This window comes from Rhinolophus sinicus, chromosome 6 (assembly GCF_057876585.1).
Source record: "Rhinolophus sinicus isolate RSI-liver-muscle chromosome 6, RSI-T2T, whole genome shotgun sequence".
Classification (NCBI taxonomy): domain Eukaryota; kingdom Metazoa; phylum Chordata; class Mammalia; order Chiroptera; family Rhinolophidae; genus Rhinolophus; species Rhinolophus sinicus.
In genome coordinates this window covers 66,175,601-66,196,937 of record NC_142506.1, presented here as the reverse complement: position 1 = coordinate 66,196,937, position 21,337 = coordinate 66,175,601, and the positions used below count along the sequence as shown (strand labels likewise).

The following is a 21,337-nucleotide window of genomic DNA, read 5'->3' as shown; positions in this document are numbered from 1 at the left end:
GAAGACCTGTATTCCTGCATTTATGTTCAACAACTGTTAACATGTTTTCCCATGTGCTTAATCTTCTCTTTGTGTACACACACACACACACACACACACACACACACACACTTCAGTATGCTTTTCCTAAGCCTGGATTTCTAAATTCAGTTTTACATCAATATTTTATTTTTCCTTGTATTTTAAAAATAATCAGATTGAAATAAGTTGGGATTTACAGAAAAATAGTAGTGTAGACATTACAGGGCCTTCCCATATACCCTGCACCTTGTAGCTTCCTGAAACATTAACCTCTTATATGCCCACGGTCCACTTAAATAAAATGAAGAAATTAACATTAGTGTGGATTATTTTTTAAGTGAAATATGTGCTTGTCTTTTGCTCCTCTCAACAAAATACCAATAACGTATTTGCTCTTCCTTTTGTAGCTTGTAAAAGTTTAACATGTGGATCTATTAAATAGCTAAATCAGCTTTCCTGTTTGTTAGTTTTGACACTTGATTAAATTGCCATCCAACATTAGGTATTTCAAGCCATTTTCTTGGGACCACTTAAAATTAAATTAACTCAAAGCATCTCTGTTTTTCTCCATTAATTTTCTTAAAGTTGTATATTTCTCAAAGACTCAATTTCATGGTTCTATAAACTAGTGCAGCATATTTCTTCTCCTGTCTTTGAGAAGGGCCAGGCATATTCTCTCATATCCTAAACGAATGACTTTCAGTCCGTAGTTTCTTGAAATCAATTTTTGATGAAGAAGACTGAGTATATGTATCCTCTTTTGCTTTCATTTACGCATTCAAAACATTTTTACCGAGTCCTACTGTGAGCGATTCGTTGATCCAGGCACGACTGCTTTAATGCTGAGCGGGAGGGACTGTCTATTCTAATGGGAAATTTTCTTATTTTCATTACCTCTCACCCTTTAATAACCAGGGAGCCAGTGTGCTTTCATGTTCTGATCAACAATACCACTCCAGCTGAGCCTACGCTTTCCACATGGAGCTCCAGCTGTAACCTTCCTGCCCTCGCTCCCTCCAAATACACCAAAACTCATGATTCCATCTGTGTTGCAGCCTCACTAGATTTTGCTTGAGGAATTTAGTTGATCTGATGGACCTATTACAGACAACAAAGAATTTAGTTGATCTGATGGACCTATTACAGACAACAAAGGCTTTTATAATTTTAGATAATATCTCCATCCCTGGAGTAATTACCTTTGCCTCGAGAAAAGTCTCTTAATATACAGTTTTTAGTGGCAAAAGGAGTTCCCGTTAGTAGGATAGCCAGCCAGTAGAGAAGGAAAATATTATAATGGGAGGTTTATGGGATCTAATATTGAGTCAAAGCATAGTGTGTAGGAACGTCATAACTTCATGTTGTACACACACAAACGCGTGTGTGTGTGCGTGTGTCTGTGCGATTGTGAATTAGCTTTACCGAACAACTGGAATGCTGGAGAAGTAATGAGATGCTAATAAAAGTTGGAGGTAAAGGTATAAAATTTACTTTCAGTAACAAAGTCACTTCACGGGAAATGTACAGTGCAGGGGAGAGGACAAACAGGACCTTCTGGGGTGATTATTTAGGAAGCTATTGTAGCTGTTAGGTGAGGGATACTGAGAGATTCCATGAGAGTGGCCATAACAGACATGAAGTGAGAAGAGATTCATGGTCAGTTCAGATAATCTGTAGACTTAACAATCAAATGACTGTGGGAACCAAAGAGGGGTGAGAAATCACTTTATTTTCTCTGTGTAACTCTCATCTCTTTTTCATCTGTCCTCACATTGAATATGAATTCTATTACAGCAGTTAACTAATTGATTTTTAATTGCTGAGCTGTTCACTTCACTCTAGAATATTAGTTTCTTAAGTGCTTTATATCTCCAGTGACAAGCACAGCACTTGACTCAGAGTGTCTTGTTACCATAGTAGAGAATAAGACTTAAAACCTGAACAGATCCTGTAAGAATGTTAGAAAGTAATGCTGTCATTCAGAAAAATAAAAAGAAATATGCAAAAATGCATGAAACAGCTTTGAAGCATACAACTGATATTTCATCATGATGAGGTAAGAAAGTAAAGTGACAGATGTAACACAGAGAAAGACTGACAGAAATCTAAATACAGGTCCCGGTAATATTTTTTCCATGCGAACGTCAGATTAAAATGTATGTCAGAATGCCAGCATGGAGCTAATGTTTGGAGCTGCGTGATAGAGAGCATAGGTCTGAGTGTATTTTCTGTATAAAGTGGTCCAAGGATGCATATGTAGAAATCCAAAAAGGATGGAGACATCAGCTAACAACTGTTCACACATTTACGTGAAGGTTTGGGGAAGTAATTAAGCTGCACACAGCATTAACATAAAAGAATGTCTGTTACCATTTTATTTATTATAAGAATAAATGTGGAAAGAAGCAAAATGCCTAGGCATATGGTAACAGATCCACGAGATGTCGTGTATGTATGGGGTTTATTACTATCCAACCATAAATCAGTATTAGACATTGTATTAAAATGAAGGTCAATACAAATTAAACAAGATACAAAATTCCTTAAAGGAGAGTAAGAATCATATTCATAATATGAATGTAGAAAATTATATTTATTTTCCTATAGAAACATGTCATACCAGCTAGAAGGGGATTTTGTTGATGATGGTAGTTTTTAATTTATTTATAGATTTTTATATTTTCCCAGAAAGTACAAATTATTAAGCATAATTAATGCCATGAAAAGAATTGTGAATGGTTCTCTCTAAGCAGAGAACATGTTTTTCACTTGGTTATGACTTAGGGGTTACGTGTGTTAGACTACAGTAATTTATTTGTGTGAACTGAAATATCATTATTTTGTTGATAAAAAAATAATATACTTATGACTTTATAAATATGTGCAAGCAGCATAATATTACTTTTTATAACCCATGATTAATTCTCATTTCATATTTCAATATAACAAAAACTTTCATTGGTACCAAGTTCTCACTTAAAACATCAAACCGTTCTGTGTGATACATCATAGGAACTAAAACTGATGAGTCAACCGATGGCTACTTCCTTCTTGAAAACATTAACTCAGCTTCCAAAATGGAATGAAAAATAAAGCAATCTAAGAGGGGGTAGTAGCTATTTTTAAAAATCACCAAGGTAAATGTAATTAGCTGAGATCACTTATTTCCAACCAATTTTGGAAGTTTACGTGTTTGAAAATAAGAAGATGAAATCTGTAATGTGTTGACACCGCAGGAGGTTAGTAATTTTGATGAAATCAGTTTCTCCTTGGATTGTTTATTCAATAGTCTTTGGTTTTCAGCTTACTAAAATTCAGTTTCATTCAGAACTAAAAAAATATGTATGTAAAAACTAAATAATCATAAAAGAGGTTTTGAGGACTTGTGTGATAATAGCCTGAAAATGATTATCTAGTGGAATTCCTACGTTAAATAGTTTTTAAGACACTCTACCAACGTGGTCTCCAGAAATGTACAAATCAGCTTTGCAGAAGGGGTCATTATTCCTTTTAACTTTTGCCCCTTAGTTGAATGAAGACTAATGTAAGAACTATATTATCGCTGTTGTTATACTGACAGTGGCAGCTGAAATTTTTATAGTGCTCACTATATGCAAGTACTACTGTTCTAGCATTATTTATAGGTTAACCCAATTTTTATCGCAACCTTATATGGTAGTATGTTAGTTATCTATTACTGTTTAACAACCCCCAGATTCTGTGGTATAAACAATAAACAGTTATTATCTCATAGCTTCTGTGGCTCAGGCATTTGGAACAAATAATAATTAAGATAGTTGTGATGCTATGAAGATGTCAGCTGGCACATCAGTTATCTGAAGGGTCTGCTTCTAAGGTGGTGAACCCTTCCCTCACGTGGTTGGCAAGCGAGTGTTTGTTGTTGGCAGGAAACCTCCATTTTTTACTTCATGGCTTTTTCCTTAGGGTCACTCGAGTGCCCTCATGATGTAGCAGCTGGCTTTCCCTAGAGCAACTGATCAAGAGAGAGCAAGGCAGAAGCCCCAGTGTCTTTTCTGACATAGCATTGGCAGTCACACTGTCATTTCCGAAATGTCTTACTGGTTACACAGAGGTGCCAGTTTCCATGTAATGGGAACTACAGAGAGCATGAATACCAGGATATGAGAATTACTAGTGGCGGTCCGGGAGGCTGGCTACCTACCACAGGCAGAGCCTGCTATTATTCCCATTAGACAGATGGGAAACTGAGACCCAACTGATATTAAGTAAAATGCAGATGGTGCCATACTAAGTGGGAGGACCAGGAGTTGACCCCACGTTCTCAGTCTCCAGAATGAGGGCTGTTAATATGTGGTACTGCCGTGAGTAGTTTGTTTTAATCTTCAATTTTTTGATTACTAACAGTTGCACATTTTCCTGTATCCATGCCCATTTGATCTGTGTTTGCATTTGTCTATAAAATACATCCCTGTGTCTGATTTTCTACAGAGGTGACTATTTTTTCTCTTAGTGAAGAGATAATTCATATTTCAGTTATTAATATTTTTACTTTTTATACATTGCATTTTTTTTCCAGTTTGCAAGTTGTCTTTGTGTCATTTTTATGGTGTTTTTAACTCACAGCAGTTTAATCTCTTTTTTGCACATTTACCAATTTCATTTGTAAAATTTTTGCCTCTAGATTACCCATGGATTTACCATTTAATAGTTTAAATCGGTTTACTTTTCCATGAGTTACTATCTTTAAGACAGAATTTTTTGCAACTCTTAGGATTATCTCCAGGGCTAAAAAGAGTGCACGGATAGTGAATGACTGATATGCCAATAAGTGTGGCCTACAAGCCTACAAAAGACGAGGTGAGAGTTTCCTCTGCAATTTTGCCCAGTGTCATGGCACTGCCAAAAAGTTTTGTGACAGATAATATATGACAACCATAAATATGGTCATGGACTGTCATTTGCCTGGGAGGATCAGGCCAATAGTGGCATCTCCCCTCATTGGTAAGACAAAGGTATAGACTCCTATCAGGGCATATTATCATGTACTGTCTATTTTTATAAAAGAAAAACTTTATTTGTTCTGGGACTTGATACTTTAATGCATGCTGTCCTGCATTATTTCAATCAGAGGTTTACATTGTGCTAAGATAGATATAAATACCTGAACCCACTTGTTTTATATGATCCTAGGCAGAGTTGCTCAAAGACTTACGTGCTCAAAGCCATGGGGTTCAAACTCATGCCTTATTGACTCCAAATGCACTGATCCTCTAAGTCAAGCGCAGGAGAGCATCTGCTTTTCTCTTATCCTTGCATTTCTTTATATTGCATTTCTATGTGTAAGCACTGAGATTATGTTACTCCATAGAATGCTTGTGTCAGAAGATCCCTTTTCCAGTTTAACCAAGAAGAATATCCTGTGAGTTTGAGTGAAAAATGTATGTAATAGAGTAGATACCGGGCCTTGTCAGCATCCCCCATGGTTCCAGTCTCCTTTACATTTTTCCAACTGACAGTGCCCACAGTCCATCTTCTGTCTTTCTATTTTGCTTATCTAAACCCTCTCCTCCCACCTCACCAAGAGTTCTAACGCAGGCTAATGAAAGTGTAACCCAAAGACCAGTTTCCATCCACAGACTTACTAAGCTACAAGACAAATATCACAATCGAGAGCAAGCATTTTGAAACCTCGACAGCGACATGACACCCAAGTGCATCATGAGTGTGAGGTCTCTTTGCAAAGCGTACAGACTAGTTTGGGTCATATCAAAATCCTAAGTGATTCCCAAGGGGCATGAGTCCTGCACCAGACTTGCACACGAGAACTGCATCTGTGTACCTGCAATGGGCTGGGAGTTAGAAAGCTGCAGGCTCCTCCTGTCTCAGGAATAGCTGAGAACCTTACTGCAATATTAATACATCGTCATTCTGGATTCTCCCTGTGTCTCACCTCCTGTTCTTCCATTTGGCCTTCCAAACTCTATTGTCTGTTATTTCAGTCAACCTCCCATCCATCTAGCAATTTCTTTTGTTTTTATTTGTTATGGCTCCTGATTGAAAATAAACAAACATACAAACCAACAAAATCCCACACCAATGAATCCTCTTCTGCTTAACTGAGCGCTGCTGAAGAAAAGTAATTGCTCAGTGCATCAGATTTCATTTCACTCACCATCCAGGGGACTCCAAAAGGCCCATTATAATATTGTGGAATTTTATGCTCATCAGAACATTCTCCTACGCTTGCAGTTACCGTTTCAACTTTCTCTCATCTCCTAATTCTTAGCTATGGGAAGCTAATACGTGAAAATGTCCTCAAATGTTTGCTACCGTGTTTTCCAAATGTTTTTTCCTTTTCACGATCATGTCCTGCTTTCCTCCAATTATTAGTATAATAGGGTTTCCTGTGCACCTGTGGGCTGGATCCCATTGCCTCGTGCCCCATCTTCAGTCTTGTGATACTTTTCCCTCTTTGGGATACTTTTCTCTCTTTAATCTTCAAATATCTTTTTGTTGTTGCTGTTAATTTATTTCCATAAAAATTTAAATGTCCTCCTACTTCTGATTTTGTATATTTTTAAATTACCTTGTACAGTTTGCTCACCTTTCAAATAATGTATTCTTCATTATCCTTAAAATCTTAGTTTAAACATTGGTTCCTTGGCCATGCTTTTCTTGTTATATTCCAGGGAAGGAAAGGTATCTTTTTGTATCTTTTATAGCACCTGAATTTATTTCCTTTATAACATTTATTACAGTATATTTGCTCCTAATAAATCTACAGATCTTTCAAAATCCCATTTGAATCAGTGACTCAAATCATTTTAGTCTAGCTATACTTTTTCTCTGTGTGTCTCATTGAAAAGTAACAAAATTGATTTCAAGGCCAAGCTTGGCTACATTCCTCCCAAACTTTCTGATCAAATGAGGGGTGTTTGGGGAATATGGTTATTGTATTTTTTTGAGCAGTATGACAATCTGGTAGCAAGTAGTAACCTTTCAAGTGGCTGCAAGAGAGGGGAAACCACTAGAATACATCACTCATTTCAATGTACTTGGTTAATCAAGTCTAGAATTGTATAGCTTTTGTACAGTTCTTTATAGGCAGTTTGAATTTAAATTAATAATGGATTTAGGCCATTTACTTCTGAGTATCTGATTTTTTATCTGAATTCTGCTTAAAACAATATACATCATTGAGGCTTAATTATATGCATATATAAAATCATTGAGGTTTAATAATATATACATACATACATACATACATATGTATCATTTAGCATAAAAGCTGAAATACTGTTTCACATTATATTACTATTACGATAATTCAATAACTATATCATAACTCTCATAATATCAATAACTATCATGAATTAATGAGGAAAGAATACTTTTGGTTAGAACCTAAAATAATTACACTTCTGAGAAAAATGATTTTTCATAAAATATTAAGATTGCTATTTTTCTGACATGTTTTAAAGGAACGGAGATAAATAAAATTAAAACTGTCTTGCTCTAGAATTCAGGAAACCATTCCTTTTTGAGCATTTAATTAGTATGACACATTCAAAAAACATGACAGCATGAAAGAAATATAAGGATTCAAGCAATTAGATAAACACAAAAATGCTTTTTATACTCAGTATTTTTGAAATGAATCAAATCTGTTTTTCAGAATATTGCCAATCTCAAACTGGGTTGAATTCTATACATTTAGTAAGCATTCTTATATTTAGATCTTGTGGAACTAAATGACTTTAAAGGTTTACTTAAAGCTCTTCTTAGCCATTTAGTGGATGACTGGCTTATAGTCCTATAGAACTGGCAAAAGTCTGATGTGTGTGCACATATACATACGCGTGCACACACACACACACACACACTCACCGATTGTTAATTTATTGATTAAAGCAATATATCAAAATAAAGTCAATTACTAGAGATTATCTATTTTCCTCTAAGAAATATAAGCAATTTGTATAGAAATCAACCCTCTCATGCTTATAATGTTTATTAAGCAAACTCTGTATGATAAATTTTATAACATAATTTGTTCAGTGGGTCTCTGTAATAAACTTTCTCCCCGTAAAATAAAAACAAATAATATGGAATTTTAAAAATTTACCCTGGTTTGCATTTATGTTTAAAAGCTCCTTTCCAAAGGATATTTGATTTCTGTAACTCAAAACCCAGGATTCGAAAGGTTTAGTGCACTTTTTACTGTTTATTGCTTTCCAAAGGGCTGTTACCTAGCAACTGCATGGAAGAAGCTTCTAGTACTTTAAATCATACAAGAGCTCAGAAAACACTGAGAGGCAGACTTTTAAAAAAATATTCTGACTTGTCAAAAAGTAATTAGCAATTTTATGTTGCATAAAAGAAAGTGGACTTGCAAATAGGTTCGACTCATGTCTATCTATAAATTTCTGTCTTTAATTACAATTGCTTATCTTAAAAGCTTTTCAATTAAAAATAAAAATAGTAATAAAACAATCTCTATCTTAAAAGCTTTTCAATTAAAAATAAAAATAGTAATAAAAACAATCTCACGTAATCCTACCATTTAAAAAGTCATATCCCCCAAAACTGTTCCCACCCCTTTAGGTAGTTACAATTATCACTATGATTCCTGTTCTCCCAGTTAGTCCTGCTTATTCAGACATATATGTGCACACATGGAGACACATGGAGAATTAGGCATTTTATAAAACTAGGATCGTGGTTTAATTGTATACCAATGCAGCCATCTTATTTTGTTTTGCTACGTCAACTCTTAAAATATATCATTGGCATTATTTCAAGATAGTTTTGAAATCTGTTTTTATTCTTAATGTTGCATGACTGTGATAATATATGTTTAGAATTCTGATCAGCTTTTTATACTCAGTGTACTTTTCTCCTCGGAAAACCCTATCAGGTAAATACCATTAATGTTCACAAGTGAAGACAAGTTAGCCTCACAAGGACAGAGAACTTGTGCATGGCCTGGTGTACTCAGTGGTGAGGCCATTTGAGCCCATGTGCTTATGTTTTATCAGCAAGCAACAGGGGAGAAAGATCTAAATCAAAACCAACCAACAGAAACTTTCAAAGGTCAAGAAGAAAATACCCGATAAAGTGTATATAACTTTGCAAGGGGAAATGTTTTCTACAGCAAGGAAGGGAGATTATAATAGAAGCCATAGAGAAAAAGTGGACAAATTTGATCACTGCTAAGTTGTCATTTTTGTCTGCATAATCAAAGCTGGATTTTTGTTACATAGGTCATCTCACCAGCAAGGACTGAAAAGAGTTTCGGGAAAGTGATTTTGTCAACATCATTCAGAAGTTTGACAAAACCTAGTCAAGTGACCTTATCTAACTCAAAGGGAAGCTGAGAACTGTCATTTCTACCTGGGCAGCCATGCACCAGCTAAATCTGGGAGATGGGTCAGGGGGAGTGAGAGCCTCTGTTACTAAAGGAAGAAGGGGTCACAGATAGTTTTGTTTCACCCACAGTTCAACTCTGTCCACCCAAAGACATATGTGCCATATTTTCCCTATAGATGAAAATACTCATCAATTTTAGGAAAAAGACTTCAAGGTTTCATCACTTGCTGCATCCGGCTCAAAGTTCAAGATATCTGGATAATGCAAAGTCAGTTCTAGATGGAGTTCCCAATGGTTTAACAACAGACACACTAATAAATTGGTTAGCTACCCCCACTCCATATTTGTGGAGCAAGATAACTGCAATGAAATACTGAGTTTTGGAAAAGGGAAGAAAGGGAGATAGGTACACAACAGGCATTGGTCCACAGCAATGATGAAATCCTGTGGGACATGAACTCAGAGATCTTCCAGTAAATTCCTTGATTAGACACCCATTCTGCTCTTGGAGAATAACTCCTTTGTCTATTCATAAGCATGGCTCCTTGTTTACTATTCTCTGTGTCCACAGAGAAAGTTGAAATTGGAGCAGATTTCTTCCCGTCCTTTCCATGTATCAGTAATTGGGCTCTATTTTTTTCTGCAATTCATGCCAATGAAGATTATGATCTAGTTCAATATTCTATCATATTCCTTTCCCGGTGTCAATCATCCATACTGATTAAATTGATATACATTTTTTTTTCATGAAAAGAGTACTGATTTTACTTTCTATCTAGCAAGGAATTCCATGACCATTACCATTTATTCACTTATCTAAGAGCATGGTTTTCAACCTATCTGACCCAATGCCTCATTAACTCTTTCTTTAACACACTAGAATGAAATTCAGAGTAAATCTATCTACACAAATATATTTAACATGATTAATATCCTAACTGTAATGTGAAGGAGAAACAGAAGGAAATAATGGGTAATAAAGAGGCATGTATTTCAGTGTGTAAATGTTCAGGTATGAACACCCAGGAAACACAATGGAAAAGAGAGATGCTTGCACCAATAAGTGTGTACCAGGCACTGACACAGGCCATAATAGCAGTTGTCCTAAATTTGTACTGATGACTCACCTACAGTGTTAAACAGAATAAAGTAAACTTCCTGTAACTTTATACAATACTTGTGTTTTTAGATACATCAGTATACACTAAGACACTGAAAAACATTCTTTATATTTCTGTGTATAATTGCCTCCAGTGATGTATTCTTTATTTGGTGGGTTAATAGACACTGCAACACTTGTACCTAACTGTAGGAAAAAAGCATAAGTAGAAATAAAGATGACTACCCAAATCTTATTAACCATTGTCTTCCTTCCATTTCCCACTGATGGGTATAAGTTTTGAAGAATTAGCCCGTTACAGCACAATCCTCCTTCTGTCATCCCCATCCAGACACAGTTACACACATTCACTGACAAGGGAAGGAAGGGGACCCGTGGAAGATAAATATGATGGGACATTCCCAAACTAGCACACAAATACCACCTTTTCTCGTGGTCCCCTACTAGAAGAAATACGGTTTGTACATTCTAGTAAGGGAAAGTTACTAATAATTGCCTTTGGTATTGCATATATGGTAATCATAGCTTCCAAAATTTCCGGTACAGTTTGGATTTGAAATATTCTGTCTCATGTCATAATAAATGTACACAGTTTTCTTAGATCATATGTTCAATTTTTGCTTTGAAATTCATGGATTCCATATGTTTTGCTATCATATGAATCTAAAGTAATAACATTCTGTACTTAGCAGTTTTGTCACTTTATATTCACAGACTGGCAAACACACTAAAAAATTATTTTGAATAATATTGAAATAGTGGTTTAATGTTGCTGTTATTTGGCAAATATTTTGTATATTTTTCCACATGCAAAATTGGATTTAGAGTCTACTTGCCTTCCTGTAAAATATTAAGAATAATGGTTATGCATTTTTAAAATGTTCCTTAAAGATCATTATAATATATTGACAAACAAGAGAGAGAATTATTATTGAATTTTTAAAAGAGTAAATCCTGAGATGTAACCATAGCATACAATTTCTTCCATAAAATGTGAAAGAAACACATAAATAAAAGAAATATAAAAAGAATGTGCTCTCGCATATGCTAACATATTATAAAAACAGGAGTGAGGTTAATATTTATCTGTCTGGAGCATTTGCTGAACCATTTCCCAAATAACCTTTTCTTGTTTTTCCATAAATTGTGTGGTGTACGTGCTCATTCATAGATGTGGCTTACTTACGAAGTTAAACTTTCATTTCTTAATTTAGCTAAAATTTCTATTTTCTGCCTAAGAACATTTATTTTCTTCGAATTTTAAACATTGTCTTTACTTCTAATACCAGCTGTAATTGATTACTTGGGGAGGTGAGGTGATTGGTTGTTTTTCTCTCTCAGAATATACAATACTTTAATCACTTCTCTAACATATGACTTCCTGTGGAAAACTGAATTATCTGGCATCTGGGCCTTCACGCTGGCATGAAAATCATATGCGCGTGCCGCAGTGTCATTCCTTTTTAATGTGACCTCACCCTTCCATGGGGCGTCATCTCTAGCACTCTTTACCGTTTTTTTACTGTTGAATTTCAATAATCATTTGGACTGTGTCATCTTTTGAGTTTATGATCTTAGGTCTTGAGGTTAAAGTACAATTTAAATTTATTTTGGCATTAATTTTTATTGATATTATAGTTGTACAAAATCTGTTACTTATAAGTTATACAAATACTGTCTGCAATATCTTTTAATAATTGCTTTCTAAGCTTAATGCTGTGTGACTATGAATTTGATAAATCAGTCCTGTTTTCAATCAATACTGCTGTGTTTCATACCGTAGAATGATCAGAATGAAAGGAGACTTTACACAGTCTCCGATTTATTCTCCAGACTGTACCTCAAACCTCCCAACATTGCACCCCCTTATACAGAGGAGGCATAAGAAAATGAAACATGGTACCAGAGGCTCCCACTTTTGTTAATGACAGAGCTGGGGCTTAGCACCCCTTCCCTGGGGTTCACTTAACTCATAGTCTAGAACTCTTTCTTATGAAACAGTTTTCTGGGCATAAAACAGCATGTGTAAAAACATCTCTAAAACGTGTGTGTGTGTGTGTGTGTGTGTGTGTGTGTGTGTGTGTTGAAACTTTTGTAATTTTACTCATTGTGTTATTTTTCCTATTATTTAAGCTTATGACCATCCCAAGGTAAATCATTCTAATTTACATATTTTATTTCAAACAGATCATGTTGTGTGTGAAGAAGAGTTTAAATACGCCATGCTAGCTTTAAACTGCATATGCCCAGCCACTTCCACCCTTATCACACTCCTGGTTCATACCTCTAGGGGGCAGTAAGTATATCTTTTCTTTAAGATAATGCATTTCAAGTTACAAACAATAACATGAGTGCTGTGATGTGAGTTAGAAAGGCAGCAAGCCGAGACATGCAGCTAGACATGTAGCTAGCCTTGTCTTTGTATGAGTTACCTTCATCAGATGGAGAGACAGATGGACAGATAGATGGACAGACACACGTGCTACGAAGTTGAAGACATACAGAAAATTGACAGTGATTTGCTCTCTCTTCTAACCAATCTTGAGATTAGTTTCGTCCTAAATTCTTAGGGTCTACATCATTTGTTAGAGCTAGGATTAGAGCCTTGCTTCTATATTCGAGATTGATACTTTGCAAATATTATTAATAGAACTTGCAAGAAAAACAGGCTCATGACGGTCACTGGTATAAGATCGTAATGCCAATTTTTCATACTCCTGAGGTAAGTTTTTAATCTAAAGTTGTATGTATACTTAGGACCTCAAAATTAAAAAATGTTTAATCATTATAGAATGATGACAAAGTAGTATAGGATTAACTAATGCAGTAAAAAAGAAATCACTTATTAATATGCATTTCAAGGTAGACGGAGAAAAGTGTATCATCACAACATTTCGTTCTCATTTATTTTGATAGAGTTCCATAAAAGACAAAGGATGTTTTTGACTTGGACGATCAAATAAAATACAATCAGGGAACAGTCACCACTCTACTTAAACAGGCAAAAGGTGCACTGCACTCATACGTTTTATATTCATTACTTGGTAATTTAGACAAAATGTTGATTTCCTAAGTAAATTTCACTGTGGTGCTTGTGTTTATGATTATTTAAATTAAGTAAGTTAACCACATCAAATAAATCAAGGAAAAGGAAAGTTATTTCCGGGGAGTTACTGCTAGATGGAATAAACTGCTAACTGAAAAATAGCAAATACCCTGCAGTATTTTTAAGTAGATTTTATTCGCTTTCCTCTAATTATGTCTCTGCTCTATTGAGACAGTAAGAATTTCCCAGGAGCACTTTTTTCAGTGTTCTGAAAAGAAATATTTCTGTCCTATACATTTACAAGCCTTTACTCTGTGGAGTGCAAAGGGTAAAGCAGGATAATGAATGAAACTGCTTTGCAAGGAAGAAAATATTCAGTATGGTGATGAAATTAAGTAAAATACCGAAAACAATTTTGACACCAATTACTTGAACATTCATAGAACTCATCACATGGGTTTATTATGCTGCCATCGCACCTTTGTTACAGAGTCAGACGACTTTTGAGCAGAATTATCTAGGCCAGCTTCATTGTACAAATAATAAAATGAGGGGCATTTACACTATTATTACTTGTAGATTGGTTAAATTACATCATCCTACCCCCAGTAAATATTATTTATTGTCCCACAATGTTGCCTGGTGAATAAATGGCACTTGACATGATTTAAAAATGAATTTTAGTGACCCTTCAAAGATGATTTTCCCCAAAATATTCTAATGAATTTTGCCTTACTAAAAAAAAAAAAAAAAAAAAAAAAAAAAAAGGAGTGTTGTTGAAGACACTGTCACCACTTCAGTACAGATTTCCCGTAAATAAGACTGACCTGCAAAATTATTTCCCAACTAAGTGTCACAATAAAAGCTATAGTCCACCAGGAAAACTGTCTTTACGGAAGCTTTACTGAGATATAACCCACTTATCATACATGTCACCCATTTAAAGTGCACAAGCCAATGTTTTTTATTATCTTCATACAACTGTGCAGCCATCACCATTCTCTAACTCCTGAATACTTTCATCACCCCATAAAAGAAACCCTCTACCTTTCAGCAGTCACCCACATTTCCCCCCAACTCTGTCAACGTTAGGCAACCACTCACCTGCCATCTCTACACATTTCCCTATTTGGGTATTGTGTGTTGCATATAATTGGAATCATATGTGATTTTTTTTTTTTTATGTACTGGCTTCTTTCATTGGGCTTGATACGTTCAAGGTTCATCAATATTGTAATATGCATCAGCACTTCATTCCTTTTTATGATTCAGTAATATTCCATTCTATGAATGTATCATGTTTTATTTTCTATTTATCAGATGATGGATATTTGGTTTGTTTCTAGCATTGTGAATAAGGCTGCTCTTAACATTTGTGTAAAGATTTTTGTATGGACATACGCTTTCCTTTCTTTTGGGTATGTATCTAGGAGTGGAACTGCGCTGACACATGATAACTTTGTTTAGGCTTTTGTAGGAACTGCCAGAATTTTTTCCAAAGAGACTGTAATATTTTGTAGCCCCACCAGCAACATATTAGGGTTCCAATTTCTCCACATCCGTAGGTACACTTGTTATTATCCAGCTTTCTGATCACAACTGTCCTAGTGGATGCAAAGTTGTATCTCACTGTGGTTTTGATTTGCATTTTACAGATGGCTAAAAACACTGAGTATTATTTCTTGTGTTTATTGGCCATTTGTAAATTTTCCTTGAAGAAAAACCTATTTAGATCTTTTGCTCATTTTAATTGTTTTTTTTTTGTCTTTGATTATTGAGTTGTGAGAGTTTTTATATATTCTAGATACAAGTACCGTATCAGACATATACCACTACTTGAATATAAATTATCGTCCAAACAGGAAAGCACTTAGCTGAAATTATTTAATGTATTTTATTAACAATATTGTTTGGCTAAAGTAATTTGTATCATGTCTTCTGTATTATGCATTAATTGAAGATATAGTTAAAATTCACTTATGAACAGAATGTTTGAAATTTTGCCCTTGAGCATCAGCAGAAAATAGAAAGCTCAAGTATATTGATTTAATAATAGAACAGACTAGCAAGCTGAATTTAGTATCATGGGGAAAATGTTGCCTACTTCATGAAATGCTTTATGCAAGGTTTATCAAACCTTTAACTGAAAACAAAGCTAATAGTAATACATTTCTCCATTACTATTGGAGAAAAGGAGAGGACAATATCATTAAAACTTTATCCTACAATAAATGGTGATTTTGAATAAAAATACTTGAGATTCACAAACTATTGTGGACTCCATTAGTTGACGCAAAGTGAAAAAAGCAGTTAAGACTTTAGGGTTCAACAAGCACAGAAATAAATATAATACAAAACCTATCTATAATGGTCTATTTTAAAAGTATATATTTTAAATAAAATGCTATGTAGATTGTAGATATTTAAAGGAAATAATAAATGTGAGTTCTGAAACAAACAACACAGACAAAGGAATCAGGAGTTGGAGATCAAAAGTTCAGCGTGTTTAGTGACAGACATGCCTTGGGTCACAGTGATTACATAGAGTTTCTAATTCTGAGCTAGAATCAGCCGGACCCACTCAGTCAACACCATTCTTTCCTTAGTTCTCTCCTTCTAACCAGTGGAAATGGGAACAGATGGAAACCACAAATAAGGACGGACTGACTATGTCTGGGGTTTTATACATGAGGAATATTAACTGAAAACAAAATTCTATCATGTATTTTGGACTGTCAGTAGCAACTTAGCTAGCATCCTGACTACCAAGCTCCCAAGGCTGATTAACACTCTTATTTTCTTTTCCCATATATTGATATATTGATTTAGTTCTAGTTGATGTACAGGTCAGAAAGGAACTTTGAGAGGACTTCAAGTTACTGTGCTTCTTTCATTCATTGGGAGGTCACTCTGTATTTCCGCACTTCACAATTTCCCCCTTTGCTTAGCTTGTTACATTTGAGTTCAGTGCTCCTGGCAGGCATATTTCTTATTGTCAATTCAATTAGCATTTTGATTTATTTGGCAATATTATTAGAAAGATGAACATAAGTTTATTCTTTGGACAAAGAATTGCTTAGGCCGGTGGACATGGACCATGATGATTTGGGCAAGGGAATGCCAAATTATCAGGCCAATTAATAGCCATTTAACTTCTCTGTCTTCATGACACTTCATCCTCATCAAAATTTAATATTATTATTATTTTCCTTTCAATTTACTTTCATGAGAATATTTCTTTCATTAGTCCCATCCAAGAGGTAACATTTTTGGTCTCAGAAATAATCCATGGGAAAGAAAGAGTTGGTAACAGTATTGCAAAGGTAGAATTTACACATCTTGGTTCTTGATGAGATATGCATGCAGGAAAGAAAAAAAAAGAAAACTACCTCACACACTGAGTCTGTTCAGTAGGAGACTATAAAATGCGTGGCTGGGCAGAAAAAGGAGTGTGATGGGGGGTATAGTTGCTTTCTACTGCAGATATAACTGATGGGGGCAACTCCTGGCTCCTGGGGAGGGATGATGGCTATCAGGTCCTCAGAGGTGAGAGCAGAAATAGTGGGGACCTGAGAGAAATAACTCCTTGACACTTCTCCTTGGGAAATCCTGACTTTTATAAAACAGATGGAAGAGAAGCAAAGCAAATCTAGGTAGCACGGTGGAATACAAAGAAGGAAGGACTTGTCAGAAGAACTGGGTCGTTAACAGCACAGGTGGCTTGAGACTGATGGAGACTGAGCAACAGAATTAGCAGACACTGCTCCTGGGGGGTTCCGAGGAAACAATTTTAGATGGAGACTTTCTCATTTTTGAGAAACGATGAACCAAAGAGGAGATGCGAAGAGAGTGAACGTGGTTGGAGAGTGCCATTGAACAGGTCTGTCCATGAAGACCGTGCGCGAGTAGAGGCTGGTATCCAGATACTCTCTGGACTATCACCACCTGCTAAGGAGGAAAATCACAGCTTCCTTAGAAAGGTATGGGGAATGGACAGGGTAATCTACCGTCATTTTGTTCATTGCCCCAATAAAAAATGTGTTCTACTACACATAACACAGTATGGCTGAAAGTAGGAGCGGTACTTTCTTTTTCACAAAGGACACGTCTGGGGATCAGCATCCAGAGCAGACTGTCTGGCTCAACAAGGACATCAGAACACCTAGTTTCTTCCATGTTTTTCTTCCAGCATCTGTAGCCTATCGACTGGAACCCTTAAGATCCTCTGTTTGAAATCACCAAACATCTTCTTTGCTTCAGGCTCTTCTCAGTAGGAAACGGGGGGAGTAAGAAAGGACAAACTATTGCCAACTGAGACGACTGAGAGCTTCCCATGGAGTCCAACCATTGCCGTTAGCGTCTAAAGACACAGCTAGACTTTCCATATTAGAATATGGGGCTTGATTCTAGTTGCAGCTATTAGCAATGTAAATAAATTTAAATGTAAAATATAAATGTATACGAGTACATACACACATTTATGTGCATACACACATATATACATGTTTATTTAAAATGACAGGTTTACTCTTTTTAAATCATTAGGTTATATATTGTACGAATGAAATGGCAAATCAAAGGCTCTGATATGTGGTTAGATTGAATCATACAAATAACTGTGATAGCCTAAGATTTATATGTGAAATACAATGAAGGTCATCGCTATTTGTTAGAGAGAGATCACATCTGGTGGTGCCAACTTGGCACAATTAAACTAAGGAAATATTATCTATAGCATAGTTGTTAGCTATTACTTGTTGACAGTTCTTTACCTGAATTTTTAAATATATTTTCTGTCAAAGAGCTAAACCAAACATATTATTATTATAAAATATGTGATTTGGAGACTTCTCTCAATAAAGTAGTAACCAAACCTGCACCACTGGGGAACTGAAAAGCCTAATCACAACTAAAATTCCCCGTTTGGTAGTGCCCATGCTGTAAACAGAACACATACATTCCGGGAGGAAACGTGGCATAGGAAAAAGAACACCAGTTTGGCATTTGGCAGAAATGATCAACTCACAACTGGTGACACCAGTGACGTATCCCATTTAAGTCTCAGTCCTTTCATATGGAAAATCTGATACAATAGTTTCTCATCTACTCCTTCATTAATTTATTTAACAATTATTTCCTGGCTGTTGTCTGTGTGACAGGGCCATTCTGGGTGTTGTGATTTCAACAAGGAAATCAACAGAAAAATCACTGTTGCCAGGGAGCTTTTGTTCTAACTGGGGAGACGGATAACAAGGACAAATACATAAGTAAAATGTGTAACATCCAAGAAGGCAATAGTGCAATGGGGACACACAAAGGAGGGAAGTACAATGAGGCCTTCCAGGATGTAACCGTGCGTCCAACTTGAAAAGACATAGTCACGCAAGACCTCATCGAGGAGTTGATGTCCAATCGGTGACCTGATACGTTAAGGTGGTAAGGAAGCCATGCAGATACCAGAGGTGTGAAGTTTCCAGGCAGAAGGGAAAGCAAGGACTCGAAGATGCAAGCTCATCTGATGATGTGAGGAACAGGAAGTAGGGGGCTGTGGCTAGAGCAGACGGCAGAGAATGGTCGTGAAAGGAGAGATCTGGGAGTCAACGAGGGGCGGGGCCATGGAGGGCCCTTGTGGCCAGTCTAAGGTTGTTGGCTATCACTCTATGGGGAGAAATCTCAGAAGATTCAGGGCAGAGGAGCGATAAGATGTGACTAAAAAGAGAAGCAAATGCATTGGCTTCTTGCTTAATCAAAAGCTATTAAGAGATCATAGGGAAGATCTAAGCCAGAGACTTTAAACCTTGTCTGGGACCAGGATCCACGTGTGGATGGAAGTGATGAGAAGCGCTCAGAATCTCGATGTGTTTTATAGGTTTGCTTGTCAGCATTGGTTGGCCAAGAGGATGTGGGGCAGGACGGAAAAAAAAAGGGTCTAGGGTGATTGCACGTTTTCGAACCGAGCAGCTAGAAGAATAGAATTGTGATTTATCACAATAAAGAAGACCACAGATGATCAGGATTTTTATTTTGATAAGTTCAAGATACTTGGGAGACACCCCAAATTTTGTCCAGTATGCAGTCTGGAGGTGAGGGAGACTTCTGCTTTGAAGATATAAATTTGGCTGTCATCACTATTTAAAGTCATGAAACTAGATGAAGTCACCTCACAGGATTATTCTGAGGACCGTGTACACCCCTGCCAGACCAGAGTTGGTAGTCTTTCTTTCTCACTGGCTCTGTTCCCTTGTATCAAGTGAGTCAGGTTCCATATGCATCAAAACCATGTTTTAATTTGCTGTCGGACAGTGTGCGGGTGGCAGGAGAGATGATGTAAAGACAAAGCAGGACACTGAGAAGCATATGCTGTATTTGGATGGAGTGGAAAAAGCCTCGCCCACACGTACTGTGTATCTAAATCAGAATATTTCAGAGGTTAGACCAAAATATGGCAGTTCTCAAGATTGTAAGAGAATTAAGTGTTTGTGATTTTACTTTGATATTTTTTGGAACAATGACACGAATGAGCAAATACATATTAGGACGTGTTCAAGATAAGTGAAGGCACCTATCTTCACCATGGTCAGTCTTTAGCATCACTTTTTAAAAATATTACAGAAATTAGTATAAACTATATCTTGAAGAAAAGGGCTGAAATACATGCAATGTCAGGCATTTTACTCTGAAGTGACGTCTGAAGTGAATAAGTGACTCTGAAGTGAATAAGTGAATTTCATCTTATTCAGTCATAGAAGATTTTTATAGAAATCAAGTAGAGTTGTGGGAGATATAAAACACTGTCTCCTTAAAAGACACAAGTTTTTAGAGACCATTTGACATTTTGTGTAGAAGAATTGCATTATAGAAATAATTTAATCAAGAGAAAATGATTACATGCAATAAAATTATTTTTAAATGTTGAGGAAGACAAAAATAAAAAAAGATAGGTTTCAGAGAAAACGATGAAGTGATATAAATAAAAGCAAATAACAGTTGCTAGTGGATTTAGATAATAACACATTATTGCAATATTTATACTTCTAAGATAATTTTACATTAATTTACCAAAACACGGGAGGCTTCCAATAGAAATCAATTGGTATAGGATATAAATATATACTTGAAGTATTTTGAAGGATGAAAAGATATAAGAACCCCAAAGCTCCATTCCATGGATACATATTAGAAGGAGGAAGCAGAGTTGCTTTTATATTTTTGCAGAATCAATTTAAAACTACTGCCATTTTGTAAATGTGTTTCTGGGGGTGGGTATTCATAAGAATCCCTTCATTAACTGACCGGGCAAGTATGTTATTTTTATCAATGGGATCTGGAAATTGCAGATTGGGGTATTGCCGCAATGCACTTTGTAAAATGAAAAATAACTCACAGACATGAATATTAAGTTGTGTTCATTGTTTTTGAAATAATTGGTGTCTTTCAAAACACAATACCTTTGTTTGTGGTTGTTTCCTTAGCTTGCAAAATTTGTCCTACCCCTAACGAAAGGCAAAGAGTTTGCCAAATTATGGGAGAGGGTCTCTGTGACTTCCTATCATGAGCATGAGAATGGGGTACATTTAAACTTAAGTGAATTTAGGCTTTCTCAAAGAACTATTTCTCCAGAGGTTGCTTAATAGTTTTGTGAAATCGGCAACCACAGTAGAAACACATTAAGCCAAAATGGAGTGTAATTAATTTGTGTGAGTGGTATATAAATAGCATTCTGTTAGTCCCTAAATTGCCAAAGTTGTGTTGCAAGGCATAATTAATAACGTTTTTGGATGGATATTAATACTTTCCCT

General features: G+C 35.9%; 1 protein-coding gene across 9 annotated transcripts in view; it reads left to right on the top strand.

The window, feature by feature from the left end:
• Positions 1–21,337, top strand: part of KCNT2 (potassium sodium-activated channel subfamily T member 2) — a 227,657-nt gene that overhangs the window by 128,494 nt on the left and 77,826 nt on the right. For all 9 annotated transcript variants that reach the window (XM_088799157.1, XM_074317061.2, XM_074317060.2 and 6 more), the window contains one exon: positions 12,680–12,788. In XM_088799157.1, the coding sequence (XP_088655283.1) occupies positions 12,680–12,788 (109 nt within the window). The remainder of the gene's footprint in view (positions 1–12,679; positions 12,789–21,337) is intronic.